At 42.9% G+C, this 16,592-nt stretch overlaps 1 protein-coding gene across 1 annotated transcript; it reads left to right on the forward strand.

Annotated features, from left to right (window-relative positions):
* The first annotated feature begins 163 nt into the window (after positions 1-163).
* On the forward strand, positions 164-16,163 carry pbrm1l (polybromo 1, like). Its single transcript, XM_054783672.1, has 30 exons — positions 164-301; positions 585-735; positions 801-898; positions 1,152-1,299; positions 2,765-2,911; positions 3,058-3,174; positions 3,272-3,340; positions 3,891-3,989; positions 4,065-4,150; positions 4,227-4,318; positions 4,386-4,602; positions 4,687-4,828; positions 4,920-5,005; positions 5,951-6,230; positions 6,305-6,410; positions 7,219-7,858; positions 8,081-8,301; positions 8,385-8,573; positions 8,660-8,817; positions 8,898-9,140; positions 9,361-9,506; positions 9,585-9,742; positions 12,078-12,261; positions 12,334-12,541; positions 12,629-12,827; positions 12,903-13,058; positions 14,380-14,544; positions 14,811-14,875; positions 14,952-15,156; positions 15,242-16,163. Exons 2-30 carry the CDS (start codon positions 607-609, stop codon positions 15,403-15,405), a joined length of 4,917 nt encoding a protein of 1,638 aa, XP_054639647.1. The 5' UTR covers positions 164-301; positions 585-606; the 3' UTR covers positions 15,406-16,163.
* Positions 16,164-16,592: the final 429 nt, after the last annotated feature.

Below are 16,592 nucleotides of genomic sequence, written 5' to 3' on the forward strand. Positions count from 1 at the left end.
TAGGTAAAATATTTTTACAATTTACAATCCAAATAATAAACATCAAGATAACAGACGTCATGTGATAAAGTAGTTATTTTGACTATAAGAAAATGTTTGTTTCTCCAAGGTTTCTGCCAATTTTAGAACGTGTTAAGTCTTGCACTGTCACTCCCAAACTCAAGGGGGCAGCATTGCCCATTGATGGCGCTTCCACAGAGAAACAAAACGAGCTCAACTAACTTCCGGTTTGGAGTTTTCAAACACTAGCTAGCCGCTAATCTTCTCTCAGGGAATTACTGATATCTTTGCTGATTTTGTGGTAATATTATGTTTTCATAAATACATTTGCTCAATGTAACTTATTTTAAGTAACAATATGTTTCCGTGGCTTCGTGTTTTTTAGTAAGGCGGCAGACTAGCGGTGGGGAAACATGCTAACAGTGCTTTGTTTCATACATCCAAGTGATGCTAACGCTATGTTGGCCATCCTCATAGCCTTCTTTACATCCTTTTTTTTTACATGAACATAAATGAGCATGTATTTAATTAAATAAGCATATTCCTCCAAAATAAAGTCGACATATTTGCTTTGTCATTTGTAGCCTGTCATAGAAGCAGTGAGTTATGTTAGCGAAAAGGAGAAGAACCACGTCCCCTTCCAGCAGTGTCAGCGGTGGAGGGGACCTCGACGACGCCTCTACTGGAAGTGGTCGAAAAAGAAAAAGGGTCTCCAGTGTTCCCCCTGTAGATACGGTATGTTTGGAGTATCACATTTATTTCGCCCTTACCCTCAAATCTAACAAACGAATGTCGTATAGATTGCTGTATGTCACGAGCTGTTCAACGCAGTCAGGGACCACAAGGACGACCAAGGGAGAAACATCAGTGAACTCTTTCTAAGGGTACCGAAAAGAAGGTATTGTGCAACTCAGATATTCATTTTCTATCCAGAATGTCCTTATTAGGGTCTTTGATATTGTTGGAGGTGGTCATTTTGAACAATTCCAGGTGTTTGTAGCCATCTACAACCACAAAACAGCGTTGTTGGTTTTTGTTAAAGATGTTTCTTCTACACAACTAATTGTCTGTTCGGTACATCATTGATTTATTATATCATTTAATGAACTGTATGTACTTTGTATGTAATATTTTACTCATTCCTCCTCCAGAAACCTCCCTGATTACTATGAGGTGGTGTCCCAGCCCATAGACATGACAAAAATCCAGCATAGGCTGAAGTCAGAAGATTATCAAGAAGTGGAGCAGATCACAGCAGACTTCCAGCTCATGTTCAATAATGCCAAATCCTTTTACAAGGTAATAAATATCATTTTTTGCATTATTTTTTGACCCTTTGGTGAGCTTCCTAAAATCAGGTAGCGAGCTAGGAGACTCCACAGAATTCCCCTTACGATTTTTTGAAAGCTGTGGTTGTGGGCTGCATGGGAGGGAGGACTGCCGCCGCCGTGTCATTCCGCTGTTGCTGCATCTGCATTTTTTTTTTTAAATGACTATCAATTTTTTATTATTTGAATTTTTTTTTTGTCACTTGAATTTTTATTGACATTTTTTGATACAAAACAAAAGAAACAAAGTGCCAACATGGGAGATTGATTGCAAGTTTGTCATTCCATTTCCGTTGCTCAGTTCGTGTTCATTATATGTTTTGTAGCTGTTTGGATGTAAACATTGTCCATTTAGTCCATTTGTCGTCAAACTGGGTCTCCTGTAGCCGTAGGCGGTGCATCAGCCTTTCCATCACGTAAATTTCCTCTACTATCGCAATCCACTGTTCCTGTGTAGGGGCATCCTCCCTTCCCCATTTCCTTGTATTATTTATTATTTATTTCAGTTTTTTTTCAACAACTAGCCGAACATGAATCGAGAATATTGCAAAACTGTTAATTTAATGGCAGAGTTGCTGAGAGCACTGGCAACATTTCAGTGGCACTTTATATACAAAGCACATCTCCACTCAGTGTGCTCATTTGTCATTAAATTCAGGTGTCATGTTTGAATAGAACTCTTGTAAAAATACTAAGAGTTGAAGCAAATATTCTTTGGTGAACTACTCAACATCAGCTGGTGAGCTACCAGTAGCTTACGTGCTACCTGTTGGTGACCCCGCTGATAGCATCACTGTCTAAAGCTGTACACACTACGTGTTACAGGTGCACAACTTTGACACACAACTACTGTTTTGAAGACAAGCCATAAGTATTATAATTATGATGATTGATGTATCCCGTGAACGTAAAAGCCACTTGTAGCTCTGAGCTAGCTAGATGCCGCCAGCCAGGCATGTAAACAAAAATGCCAGAAAGTGGACTGAGATTGAAACTTGAGCGATCACACACGCTGGCATAGATAGGCTTAGTATGTGACAAGCTGTCATCAATTGACTACACATTTTACGGGCTATTGTGTATTCTCCTGCTAATAAGAAACAAAGTGAAAGTCAACATGTCACATATCTGGTCACCTGTCAAGCAGATTCCGAGCAATGCTTATCAAAATAAAGCAGTGAAGCATTTTTATGATATTTTAAATTGTTTTCAAACTAATTGTGGTCAATATGTGCGTAAATAATAATCTATATATGGATCTATATGGTCTTGTGATCGGCTTTGAGAGGCATTTATCGATAAATGTTTTACGGAACTCGGCCGATACCCATCGGCGGGCGATTGATCGGCACATACCTAAAATCAATGAATAATTAGTGAATAAATAACACTCTGCAGTCTTCTTCTTGTGTTTTGTTCCATTGTCTACAATCTAGAGAGACAGCGAGGAGTATCAAGCTGCCTGCAAGTTGTGGGACGTCTATTTGCAGACGAGGAATGACTTTTTGCAGGCTGGAGATGGAGACGACGATGACGAAGATGTGGACGACATGGATAATCCAGGGATGTCCACAGAAGATGAGGTCAGTTTAGTGATGTAGATCCTTTTTCATAATGTGCATGTATGTGGTTCAAATTTAAACCAAGTTTGCATTCCTCTTTGGAGTTGTGCATGTCACGTAATGACAAGCTTATGCAATACATATTTATTTTTATGGTGTTCTTTCAGAATTCCACCAGCAGCGTAAAGGAAGTGTTGGAGCAGATCCTTGAGGCCGTGGTGATGTACACTGATCCCTCAGGTCACGTGGTCAGTGAACTCTTTCAGAAACTGCCTTCCAAAGTGGTACGTATTTCCCGAAACCCTAAATAATGCCTCTCTGACTCGAATTAATTTTCTCTGAAAGTAGTTGTACTCTCACGTTTGTATGTTTGTTTGCTAGCATTACCCAGACTACTATGCTGTTATAAAGGAGCCCATTGATCTGAGAATGATTGCTCAAAGAATACAGGTATGTCATTGACAGTATTTCCTCCAATAGTGGCCTCTGGTGTAATTAATTATAAAGTCCGTCATCCACTTGAAAAAGTAAATGCCCCAACTCAACAAGAAAGCAGTGGAAAATGATGAAGAGGTAAATTCTCCATCTAATATACCTTAAAAGAGAGAAACTGAACATATATTTGGTATGGAGACAAAATGAACCCATTCACGCTATGAAGAAATATTATTACTTCAATGCATTTTTATAATTTCACGCCACACTCCCAATAAATACTCGGTCTCGTTTGTGACATTTTAAAAAAATGACAAAAAGAATAGACAGAAGAACGTTGTTGTATTTCTTTTTCTTTTTTTTTTTTATCACTTTTTGTCAGCAATGTTATTCCTCTTTCCTACAGCGTCCATTACAACTACATGCACCTGCGTCAGGGAAATTAGATGACCCACCCCCAAACCCCAATTTATCCCTGTAGTAAATTGCGGTCTTGTGTGAAAAGCTGATTTTGAAATGCAGTTAATTCATAAGTACAGTAATTTTGTTCCCCTTAATTTCGTAGATGGGATACTACAAAAGTGTCAACGCAATGGCCAAGGACATCGACCTAATGGCCAAAAATGCCAAAACATACAATGAACCCGGATCTCAGGTTTTTAAGGTATGCCCTCTTTTAGGAATTTAATCCATTTACATCTACAACATTCAATAATGAATACATGTCATATTATTGTAGGATGCAAACACAATAAAGAAAGTTTTCATCCAGAAGAAAACTGAAATCGAGCATGCCGAACCCACAAAATCAAGTCTTCGTATCAGGTATTTACATAACATAAAGCAAAATTAAAACAATGCTTGTGCATCAATGTTGAGATGTCCAACTGCTGCTATCCAGAAATCGCAGGTCTGGTCAGGGAGATCGACTTTCTGGTGTCAGCATAGCCCTTCAGTATGGCTCGGAGAGCGAGGACGACCCTGTGCTGTCCGGTAAGCAAAAAGATGCGCCACCTTTAGTTTCAGAATAATAGCGGTGAACTGTTTGAATGTTTGCCAGGCTCGGTGTGCTATGATGAAGGAGAGTCAGAGGCTGAGAGTCAGAGTTCTTGCATTGAGATGAGCAACCCCATCTTCCAACTGTATGAAGCCGTGAGAGGCGCGAGGAACAGCCAAGGCCAGCTGTTCTCCGAACCCTTCCAGAACCTCCCTTCTCGCAGGGAATATCCCGACTATTACCAGCAGATCAAACAGGCCATCTCCCTGCAGCAAATCAGGTAAAGATTACATTTAGAGGCCGATGCAAGTGCTTTTGGAGTATAACATTGTGTTGCTTAGTGTCATTGTTTTCATCATTCTAGGGCAAAGATGAAGAATGGTGAATATGAAAATATGGAACAAATGGACGCAGACCTCACTTTGATGTTTGAGAATGCAAAGCGGTACAACATGCCAAACTCAAGCATTTATAAACGGGCCTTGAGGCTTCAGCAGATTTTGCAGGTAATTAATTTTGCATCCTTGTACTACTTTTTCTTTTGTTGTTGTTGCTGCTGAAGATCATCATCATTTACTGAATGCTGCTTTTTTTCAGGCAAGAAAGAGGGAACTTTCAAGAAGAGATGATGAGGATGGAGACAGTGTTTTGTCATCTGATGCAGGGAGTGCCAAGAGAAAAAGGTATTAACTAGAGATGCACAATATCGTTTTGGGGGGGGAGGTTTCAAACCGATACCGATCTTTCTGCTTTTCAAGACCAAAATGACACTGATAACTGATAACTTCAAATCAAATTTTTTAAAATTATTTTACTGTAGTTTATGCACACCTGGAGGTAAGAAGGATTGGACCAAATTAGGATTTGACCAACTGTACCTGTTGATTTTTCCTAAACAAATATCATGACATTACTACTACCACATCACTACTATCAGGAGAACCAGAGTGTAGAGCAGAGGGACCCATCTGCTGTGGTCCAGCAAAGTGCACTATATTCGGACACATGCGCTGAGCAGCCGGTGTGCTACTGCGGAGGTCAGGAGAAACGGAGTATAGAGCGGGAGGAGCCACCTGGCACGGCCCAGCAAGGTGCACTGTATTCAGGCAGGTGCTCCGAGCAGCCGGTGTGTTACGGAGGTCTCTGGCAAACCTTTTGCACTTTTCAAATGCCGTAGCACAGCAAGCCCCAGGTGTGGTAGCAATGCTAGTGTTTGAGGTGGCTGATAAGGTTTTTTGTGGGCTCTATGTTTTGTTTTGTTTTTTCCACATATTGCGGCGCATTTTGTAGAACTGGCATGCAAAATGTATTTCTCTAAAAGTGAATGTTTGTTTACAAGTGAGCTCAGGGAAAGTTACGACTGGCTGTTAATGTCACAGGCAGGAGAAAAAAAGAGCACTTCATTTGCCCACCGTCACAGTACGGGTAATCTCGTCTCATTGGAACGCTTTATAAAATGATCGATTATCGGCGCTATTTACAGTAATGTTATCGGATTTAGCGATATAACGTCATAATTCCCTCACATGGGCCCGATAATTATCGTGCACCCATAGTATTACCAATTAACCTGTCCTTAATCTTCGTTTCTTGCTGTTTTCTCATTTGATTTCCCTTTCTTTTTGAAGCTTCAAGAAAAATATCAAAAAGAACCGAATGAAAGCCCTGTACGCTGCAGTGACGGACGCGAGGGAGGTGGCCACGAGTCGACGCCTTTGTGATCTCTTTATGGTCAAGCCCTCCAAAAAGGACTACCCTGACTACTATAAGGTCATCCTGGAGCCAATGGACCTGAAGACCATTGAGCAGAACATTCGCAACGAGCGCTACACCACAGAGGAGGCGCTGATGGATGACATGAAGTTGATGTTCCGCAACGCTCGGCATTATAATGAGGAAGGGTCTCAGGTAGGACGTATGAAAGGTACACGATAACTAAACTGTCATTTTTGCTAATATTGAAGTTATATCATGTCCTGTAGGTATATAATGATGCTGACATCCTGGAGAAGATTCTAATGGATAAGCGCAAAGACTTGGGACAGCCCCCTGAAGAGGAGGACGTAGGATCTCCCAAGCTGAAACTGAGTATGTTTTATTAAGAAATTACCCAGCAAAAATATATATTTTTTTCCGTTTAAGCTGGCTTTTGTTTAGCCTTTTCGAATGGGGGTCACAAAGTTGACCTGGCAGTTTTCTGTATAAAAGGCACAGGCATACAGTATAAATGCCAGATTTACTGTGCTGCAGGGTCTCTGTGTATTGTATTGTATTGTATTGTATGTACTTTATTTATCCCACAGCGGGGAAATTTACTTGTTACAGCAGCAAGACAAGTAAAGAGAACAGTGTAAAGAAAGCATAGTGTCTACAACATGGTTCAGGTGGTGCAGGTGTTGTAGAGCCTGACAGCGGTCGGTATGAAGGACCTGCGGAACCTCTCCTTCTTACACCGTGGGTGTAACAGTCTGGTGCTGAAGGAGCTGCTCAGGGAAACAGTGTCATGTAGCGGGTGAGAGGTGTTGTTCATGATGGATGTCAGCTTAGCCAACATCCTTCTCTCCCCCACTTCCTCCACGGAGTCCAGAGGACCGTCCAGGACAGAGCTAGCTCGCCTGATCAGTCTATTTATCCTGCTCCTGTCCCTGTCCGTGCTGCCCCCTCTCCAGCAGCCCACAGCATAGAAGATGGCTGAGGCCACCACAGAGTCATAAAAGGTCCGTAAAAGAGTCCTGCACACACCAAAGGACCTCAGTCTCCTCAGCAGGTGAAGGCGACTCTGGCCCTTCTTGTAGAGGGCGTGGTACAGAAAGCTTATTGATCCTGTGTCCTGGATTTGTCATAGTGTTAAATAAATTGACCTCTTGACTGTAAATGTGTTAATTTCGTAATCCAGGAAAGAGTGGTGTCTCTCCAAAGAAGACCAAATACCTCACCCCTCTGCAGCAGAGGTTAAATGAGCTCTACGACGCGGTGCGGAATTTCACTGACCGTCGAGGCCGTCGCTTGAGCACCATCTTCCTTCGCCTGCCATCCCGCGCTGAGCTGCCCGATTACTACGCCACCATCAAGCGGCCCATCGACATGGAGCGCCTGCGCAGCCACATGGCGGCAGGCCGTTACCAGGACGTGGAAGCCCTGGTGGAGGACTTTGCTCTCATGTTTAACAACGCTTGCATGTACAACGAGCCCGAGTCGCTCATCTACCGGGACGCCCTGGTGCTGCACCGGGTGCTGCTGGAGACACGCAAGCAGCAGGAGGGAGGCGAGGACTCTGGGCCTCCTGCTGTGGGAGCTCTGGTGCGAGAGATGATCAGGAACCTGTACGTGTCGGTGCTGAGTCATCAGGACGAAGAAGGGAGATGCTACAGCGACTCGCTGGCTGAAATTCCCGCTGTCGATCCAGACGACCCAGAGAAGCATCCACTAAACTTTGACGTCATCAGAGTGAATGTGGAGCGTGGCCGCTACAGAAGACTGGATGTCTTTCAGGAGCACATGTTTGAAGTGCTGCAGAAGGCCAGGAGACTACACCGGTAATAAAAGTACTATTCTTGATGCTACGTTTATGTCGATATGGAAGATGTGTCACCTCCATCCCTGTTGACCTGAGAAATAGTAGAAATTAAGAGTAAAAACATAATAAAACAAAAAATTAAATGATCACTTGGTGATCTGTAATATAAACTGCATCTTAAATAAGGTGTCATTTTCTAACAACTGCAAACTATGCTAGCATTCACTGTTTGCATTTGCAGGACTGACTCGGAGGTCTTTGATGATGCAGTAGAACTGCAACAATTTTTCATCAAGATCCGGGATGAGCTGTGCAAGAACGGAGAGATTCTTCAAACCACCGCGCTTAGCTACTCCTTGAAACACCTGCACAATGACGTGGAGCAAGAAAAGAGAGAGAAGATCCCCAAAGAAATTGAGGAGGATAAGGAAAAGGAGGCCAATGCGGAAGAGGACAACAAAAGTATGCCTGCTTAGACGTCAGTGAGTGACATAATGTTGCTTTTGATCGTTGTTTCAAATGGTTGGTTTTTCACCCAAACAAAGGTACAAAGGAGCAGGACCTGCCAGCAGAAATATGGAGTCCCGAGTCTGAGACTGGAATCGCGTACCAGCAGGAATGCACTTTTGAAAACGCCACCTATCGTGTTGGGGAGTTTGTGTACGTGCAGCCATCCGAGCCCAACCTCAAACCTCACATTGTCTGTGTTGAACGTCTCTGGGAGGACGACGCAGGTTTAGTCCACTCACTTTTTAACACTGAAGCATGTCAGTCTTTTGTCATGTCAAGTAGCTAATCTGACCTTTGTTTGTGTATGAAGGTGAGAAGTGGCTCTACGGCTGCTGGTTTTACAGGCCGAGTGAGACCTTCCACCTGGCCACTCGCAAGTTCCTGGAAAAGGAGGCCTTCAAGAGCGACTACTACAACAGAGTGTCCCTCAGCAAAGTCCTCGGCAAATGTGTGGTCATGTGTGTGAAGGTAGGCCTGAAAGACACAAAAATAACAGTTTTAACATCAGTAGAAGCCACGCTACATGCGTTTCCCAATATATTGTACAGGATTATTTCAAACTCCAACCGGAAGGCTTCAAAGCCGAGGACGTCTACATCTGCGAATCTCGATACACCGCGAGGTCCAAGCTGTTCAAGAAGATCAAGATATGGGCCATGCCTCCCAGCCCTGTCAGATGTGTCCCTCGAGACGTGCCCCTGCCTGTCGTCCGTGTGGCTTCCATGTTTGCCAAGCCTGACTTGGAGAAGCTTGCAGTCTTGTATGTAGACGGCAGCAGTTTTGTGGAGAAGGTGAGGTTTTGACATTAGACATGTGAGTTAAAGAGAGAACCTCAAGTGTATTTCTTAATGCTGCAGTGTCTCTACTACTGCTTATGATCTACCTTACTGTAAGACTTATTACATAGAAAACATATTAAATACAACAGCTTGGCTTCAAGAAAGCAGTGAGATGATGAAGCTGCTATATAAAATTGGCAAGTCCTTATTGTGTGCATATTTCATCCATCAGGAGAGGGAGGATGTCACCATGGAGATGAGCGCTGCTGAGCCTGGCTGTCAGTACTACGAACAGTTGCACTACAACAACATGTGGTTCAAAGTGGGAGACTGCGTTTACATTCAGTCACATGGGCTGTCCAAGCCTCGGGTCGCCAGGTCAAACAATGTTTTATTGATTATTTTGTGCTATTGACTATTAATGTTGCCAATTGGTTTTCTATATCTGGGTTCCAGGTTGGAGAAGCTTTGGGTGCAGAATGGAACCACTTTCTTCTTTGGGCCTATCTTCATTCATCCGGAGGAGACAGAGCACGAGCCCACCAAGATGTTCTACAAGAGAGAGGTGTTCCTCAGCCATCTGGAGGAGACCTTGCCCATGACCTGTGTCATAGGTACTGTACACATTCTTTTTTATCAGAAATATTTTTATTGAATTTTGACAAAGTAAAAAACAAATGTACACAATGTTTGCTGGTAATTTAGACAGAGAATGAGAGAGAAAAGGAAAACAAAAAAACAACAAAATAAACAAAAAACCCCAACACATAAAACACCCACAAAGTAAGCCACACACAGCCCAAAGAGACAGAGGTCCAAGTTGGGTAGGACAACCAAATGCAAAACAACCTAAGCAAATGCATAAGTGAATTAAGCAATAGATGACAGTAAATAGGCCACAGAGAGGGAAAGTTATTAGGGAGCTCAGGTAAATTTAAAGTTGTGGAAATATACTAAAAAAGGTCCCCATACATTTTGGAATTTTTCTCCAAATTTAGACAAGACATGACATCTCTCAGCCACTGAGCGTGGGTGGGCGGAGCGGCATCCTTCCGCCTTAACAAAATTGCCCGTCTGGCCAAGAGGGAGGCAAAGGACAAACTTTGTTGTCGAGTGGGGGTCAAACGCAAGTCGGGTTCACCTGTGGTGCCAAACAGTGCTATTAAAGGATTGGGTTGCAAAGGTAAATTGACAATTACAGAACGTGTCTGAAAGACTTCCCTCCAATATTTTGCCAGACTAGGACAAGACCAGAACATGTGAATAAGTGTGGCATCCTCCCTCTTACATTTATCACAACAGGGATCCACCTCTGGATATATACAGGCTAGTTTGGATTTTGACATATGAGTCCTGTGTACAACTTTAAATTGTAGCAAGCTATGGCGGGCACAGATAGAGGTTGAATTGATCATTTTAAAGATTGTATGCCACATGTCACTTGTCAAAGACATATTCAAGTCTTGCTCCCATGCTGTTTTGATGTTAGTTAGAGATGTCTGTCTTATGTCCAGCAGTTTCACATAAACAGTAGAAATTAACCCCTTACGTGATGGTTGCAAATCAAGAAGTGCATCAACAATGTTCGTACCAGGAGTCTCAGGGAAATTTGGTAATTGACTGTGAACAAAGTGCCTAACCTGGAAATACCAAAAAAAGATGGTGCTTTGGAAGATTATATTGTTCCGTTAATTGCTGAAATGACATGAACGTATTATCGATAAACAGGTCCCGAAAACACAATATGCCTCGTCTGTGCCACTCCCGGAACCCCAGATCTAGCAAGGAAGGTTGGAAAAGGTGATTGTCTGAAATGGGGCTAAAAAGGCAGAAATCCACAAAACCAAAATGTCTCCTAAACTGGGCCCACACCCTCAACGTATGCCAGACCACTGGATTATCAATACGTTTGCTTGACGGAAAAGGGACTGTACACATTCTTTACACAGCTAATATTTAGGGATGTTCCTATCAATCGGCCACCGATTTAGCATTTTCATAGCTGATCACAAAAAACGATCAGGGTGCGGCGGCAAACCCTACACGTGAGCTGACAAGGGACGCACTTTTTCCCATATTGCCTTGAGAATCAACACTAGTCTGTAAAACATCAATGGTTTCAGCTTGACACAGACTACACCAATCCATGCCAGCATGTTTGATCACTCCCTGATCAGACCTATTGCTGTTCAACTTTTTTTGCATCTTTATTTACACAATGTGTCTAGCTGTCACTGGCGGCAGCTAGCTAGCTAGCTAGCTAGAGTTATCCGCCTAGCTCCTGGTCTTCAGACTCCTAATATGACTTTTTACCACAGTGATATTCTGTTTTTAAAACAAAGAAGCAATGTGGTTAGTTTGGAGCTTGTTTTTGTCCCACAGGGAAGTGGATGGAGTGCATACTAACTTTTTCAAGTGTCACCGAACAATTTTGCTCTTGTTACATACTAATGATGTCTTGTCCTCCAAACACTATTTGCGTGTGGGTGTTTAATGAACATAAAGCCTTATGATGGTAATACTATCACAAGGGTCTCCGAGCTCGCCAGCTGATTTTGAGTAGGCGTGTATCAAAGGGTCACAGAATATTTGCTTCAACTCTTAGTAGTTTATTATTGTAAGTGCTGAATTCAGACTTTATGCCTTTTATATAATGACAAATGAGCACAACATAGCATAACGACGATGGCCACACTGTTTAAGTGGAGCTTGGTATTATTTTTTAATTATGACCTTTTTGCTGTTTGGAATTGTCAAACGGCATCCCTGGCCAATATCATTCATCATAAATACATTGAAAAATGTACAGTTAATCCATGTGATCGGAATCGTCCGATCTCCTGGATGATCAGAATTGGCAGCATAAAACCCTAATCGGAGCATCCCTACTAATATTTCATTGACTTCAATAGTTTTTGCTTTGAATCTTAACGTCATTTGTGCTCTCAGGCAAATGCATGGTGTCCTCGTTCAAGGACTACTTGTCATGCAGACCTACTGAGGTTGCAGAAGAGGATAATCTACTTTGCGAGAGCCGCTACATTGACGCTGAGAAACAAGCCAAAAAGTTCAAGGGTTTGAAACGCTTCTCGTACTCTTCCAAAGTGGTGGAAGATGAGGTCTTCTATTTCAGGTTAGCTCTTTCCATTCAAAACAGAATCAGTCCAAGCTTGGGGCTGAATGTCTTGTTTTTTGCTGCCTCCAGAAAAGTCATTGTTCCACAGAAGGAAGCTTCTCCCTTTTTGGACAAGAAGATAGATGAACTTGAGGTTAAACTAGCAGATATAGAGGATGGAGATGATGACATGGATGACATGGACGATGATGACGACGCCATGGAAACGCCGTCCATGCCTCAGATGCAAACCCCTCTCACTAGCGATATGGACATCATGCCGTACACGCCTTCCCAGGTAAACTAATGCCCCTCTCAAAAAAACCCAAATCAGTTGCTTCTCATCTTGAAATGAACACACTTTCATCCTCTCAATATTTTCTAGTCCACACCAAAGATTAAAGGCTTGTCAAAGAAGGAAGGGGCCAAGAGGAAGATCAACATGAGCGGCTACATCCTATTCAGCAGTGAAATGCGAGCCGTCATCAAGGCCCGACACCCGGACTTCTCCTTCGGGGAGCTCAGTCGTCTGGTGGGCACTGAGTGGAGGAACCTCGAGGCCTCTAAAAAAGCAGACTACGAAGGTGACAAGCTGCAGAAGATGTCACAAGCGCTTATTGAGGAATTGTCGTCAAGACACACCAATGTCTGTTTTGCAGAACGGGCAGCCAAAATTGTGGAGCAGCAAGAACGGGAGAGGCCAGCCCAGAAGCAAGCATCCCCAAGATCAGGTACCCCCGTAGGGTCACTGATGGGGATCGTGCCTTCACCTAGCACGATGGGCATGATAAACCAGACCATGACACCTGTGTCAGGTAACCCCTCTCAGAGACAGCACCAGTGTTTGACTACATGGCTGCAGGGAAATGAGGCAGGACTATTTAAAACAATATCATTACAAAGCAACCATCCTTTTTTATGTTTTATGCTTATGGTCTTTATTACCACTTTCTCCATGTAAAAAAAAAAATGCATGAACATTGCATGAATAACCTTTTTAATAGTAAAACTTCCATGCTTGTTTTGCCTGCTAACACTCATGTATTTCTTCAGCTCCTTTCACACATAAAGCCTAGTTGAAGGCCTTTGCAATCGAAGCTGATGAGACAGTTATTAATAAAATTCTACCAGACACTTTAGTTTCCTAATTTAGTCAGAATGTTTCTTTGGATCTTGACACCATTGTGCCACCGTTCCTCACATGATGATAAAGATTTGATCAAACTGTTGCCTGTGATACCAAATGCAACGATGCACTATACTTACCCATAGCGCTGTTTAAAAGATTGCAAATACAGTTGTCCCTCGTTTATCGCATTCAATTGGTTCCAGACTCGACTGCAATAAGTGAATTTCCATGAAGTAGGATTCAGTATTAATAAACTGAATATTTTTGTAGTTGGAGCATAAAATACGTGTTTAGGACTTTCTAAATACAGGGCTGAACAGTATTAAAGCCTGCAGACACGAAATAACATGCCAATAGTCAATTTTACACTCCTGTTATTCTTTGTTTACATCACATTGTGAAGGCTACGGGATCGCTGCAGCAACATGACGTCCGCCGCTACCATTGCAAGCTACCGAGCTAACTAGTCAGTAACCTCTCCAATGTACTTATTCTAAACTTAAGAAAGCCAAAAAAATTACCACTTCCAAACGTAATGAGAGGAGAAACCCCCCCCCACTCGATCTCAGCCATGGCATGTTTGCTCGGCTCTGCTGGCTCAATAGCCAGTCTCCATGCAGTGTGCAAGGTAATGTAATCTAACGTCATGTCTCATAACATTACTGATAGTGACCACAATACTACATATAACTTGTCTTTTAATATTTTTGGACTAATAATATGCCATAGTCAACCACGAAACAGCGATCAGTTAATTATTTTTTGAAAAACTGGATATTCCAACCGCGATATAGCAAGGGACGACGTATGTCTCGTTTGGAATCATTAGGCCAGAAAGGATGTTGACATGGTAGTCTCTCATAATCATGAGTAAAGAGAGCATGATTCAAGGCATTTGTGTGAAAGGGGTCAAGTGTGTGCAACAATAGTGCATGTCATGTCATAGTTGCATGTCACTTATGCATGGATATGTTGTCATCCTCTCCTCGCCCTCTCCCCCCTCCAAGGCATGATGGGAGCTTACGGGCCACCTTACATGCCCATGCAGGGCCCCCATGAGGGTTTGTTGAGTGTGGTCACAATGCCACCTTACCCCGCAGGGGGGCCCCACCTGCCTCCTCACCATCTCCATCAAGGTGGTATGCCTGGGTACCCAGGCATGCTTCATCAGGGTAAGGGCTACTAGTGGAAATCACACCCGCTCACTCACCTCCAGTCGTGCCTCTCCTGCTGGAGGGGGTTTACCTGCTCCATAAGCAGCACAGCCAGCCTCTGGCCTCCACTAGCCTCTCAAGTTTCTCTTCACATACAGGAAACACATTCACACATGTGACGCATGCGATAACACTCAGCTACTAACACTCACATTTTAACTATAAATACACACTACTATTTGCTTTGGATTCATTATTAGACACAAATGATTATTCTTTAACAGGCATGATGGCCGGTACTGTGAATGGCATGTCAGGGAGTCCCGCCTCTGGAAACTTAATGCAGCAGGTGAGCTACATTGCATACAGTCGATTTTAGTCACACTGTTGACGCTTTCAAGTAAAGTTACTTCTTTTCATTTCAGCCTGGGATGTTCAGCCCAGGACAACACGCTCCACCTCCATACCCAGGACAGGGCCAGCCTTCTCACCTGCAACCCACTGCTCCCATGTTTGTGGCTCCACCACCCAAGACACAGAGGGTGCTGCACTCTGAGGCCTACCTGAAGTATATCGAGGGCTTGAATTCAGACTCTAGCACTGTCAGCAAGTGGGACCAGACGCTGAAAGGTTTGATCTTTTAATCGTGTGTCATCTCATGATCTCTCCTTAATCACACTCAAAGTGTTCATTCCATATCTTCTTTCCGTAACAGCACAAAGGCGAGACGCTCACTTCACCAAAGAGCAAGAGAGCCGGCTTCCAGTTCATTGGCTGAAAAGCAAAGGAGCCCACACCACAATGGCGGATGCACTGTGGCGCCTGCGTGATCTGATGCTGCGGGACTCGCTAAACATATGTCAGGCGTACAATCTGTGACCTGCAGAACGCACACCACTCACTCCTTACCTAAACTGTCCTCCTACCTGGAAACAAATTGTACACCCTAGAAGCAATATTTTATAGTAATTCACTATGATTTTTATATTTATTAGCAAGTACAGTCCAAGGAGCTTAATAATTGTGTGCTTTTTTTTTTTTTACTCTGGCGAATTAATTTTGCAGAAGAAATGTTTTTGGTTTGTTGGTACTATTAAAATAAACTGAAGAATATTTAAACTTACAACAGCCCCGTATTGTGACGACTTGAACACTAAAACGCATTTAATCCGTTATAGAAGCTTTTTTATTGATTGATATCATGTTGTTATCCATCCATCCATTTTCTATGGCAGTTGTCCTCATTTGGGGTTGCGGGTGAGTTGGACTCTATCCCAGATGATTTGTTAGAGAGAGACTAGGGCTGCTTTCCAATTGCAGTTTGAGTTGACCTCACTGACTTCCCTTAGGCATCACGTCATTGCTGACATCATATGGAGGCCACTTGCAGAGCCAGGGGAAAGTGGATGTGGGAGGAGTGGAAGTGATAAATGGAACACATCTTCTCTTGTTCAATTTCTGCCCAGGCAATCATGGTTCCACCATTAGTTATAATGCTATGATGTCTTGAAATACCTGCAGATTGTTTAATTTTTTTTCTTATCTAATAGCCCCCCCACTTTTTTTTTCTTTTTTTTTTTACAGTAGCTGTCATAGGTTTGTTTGTTTATAAATCGCTTGCTCTGATATGTTGCAACTACAAAAGAAATAGAATGATTGCCTTGCTCATTTTGTGCATTTTCTTCAAATGGATTTATTTTTTTTGCACCTCTACACTCTTTGCACCCTCCAAGCTTCAGCTTTTTGGAGAAACTGAACCACACTTATGATGGCCTGGGCCTTCACCTGAGGGCAAGTCAAACTGCTATTGGAATGCAGCAGGAGATGATTAGCACCTTCGTCTCCTGTGAGGCAGGTGGATTACATCATATCATTTTAATTATTTGTCGGGGAGAAATATTATACATATTTAGTGTTGTAAAAAATTGTTTAAATATCACCACCCCAATAGATGCCTTACCTCAAACAGACACCCGTTTCTTCGCACAACGCTTCATTCATAATAGGAGGACGCATGCTTTATTCTGGAGGTTTTTCCGGTTGTCGTGACGTTGCTTCCGGAAGAC

Source organism: Dunckerocampus dactyliophorus, chromosome 8, assembly GCF_027744805.1.
Source record: "Dunckerocampus dactyliophorus isolate RoL2022-P2 chromosome 8, RoL_Ddac_1.1, whole genome shotgun sequence".
Lineage (NCBI taxonomy): Eukaryota > Metazoa > Chordata > Actinopteri > Syngnathiformes > Syngnathidae > Dunckerocampus > Dunckerocampus dactyliophorus.

What these genes read in the sequence shown, in the direction of transcription:
- pbrm1l (XM_054783672.1), top strand. Translation starts at nt 607, where the DNA reads ATGTTAGCGAAAAGGAGAAGAACCACGTCCCCTTCCAGCAGTGTCAGC. An exon ending in GGACGACCCTGTGCTGTCCG is followed by an intron (nt 4,319 to 4,385) that starts GTAAGCAAAAAG and finishes AATGTTTGCCAG; the next exon opens with GCTCGGTGTGCTATGATGAA. An exon ending in TAAAAAAGCAGACTACGAAG is followed by an intron (nt 12,828 to 12,902) that starts GTGACAAGCTGC and finishes TCTGTTTTGCAG; the next exon opens with AACGGGCAGCCAAAATTGTG.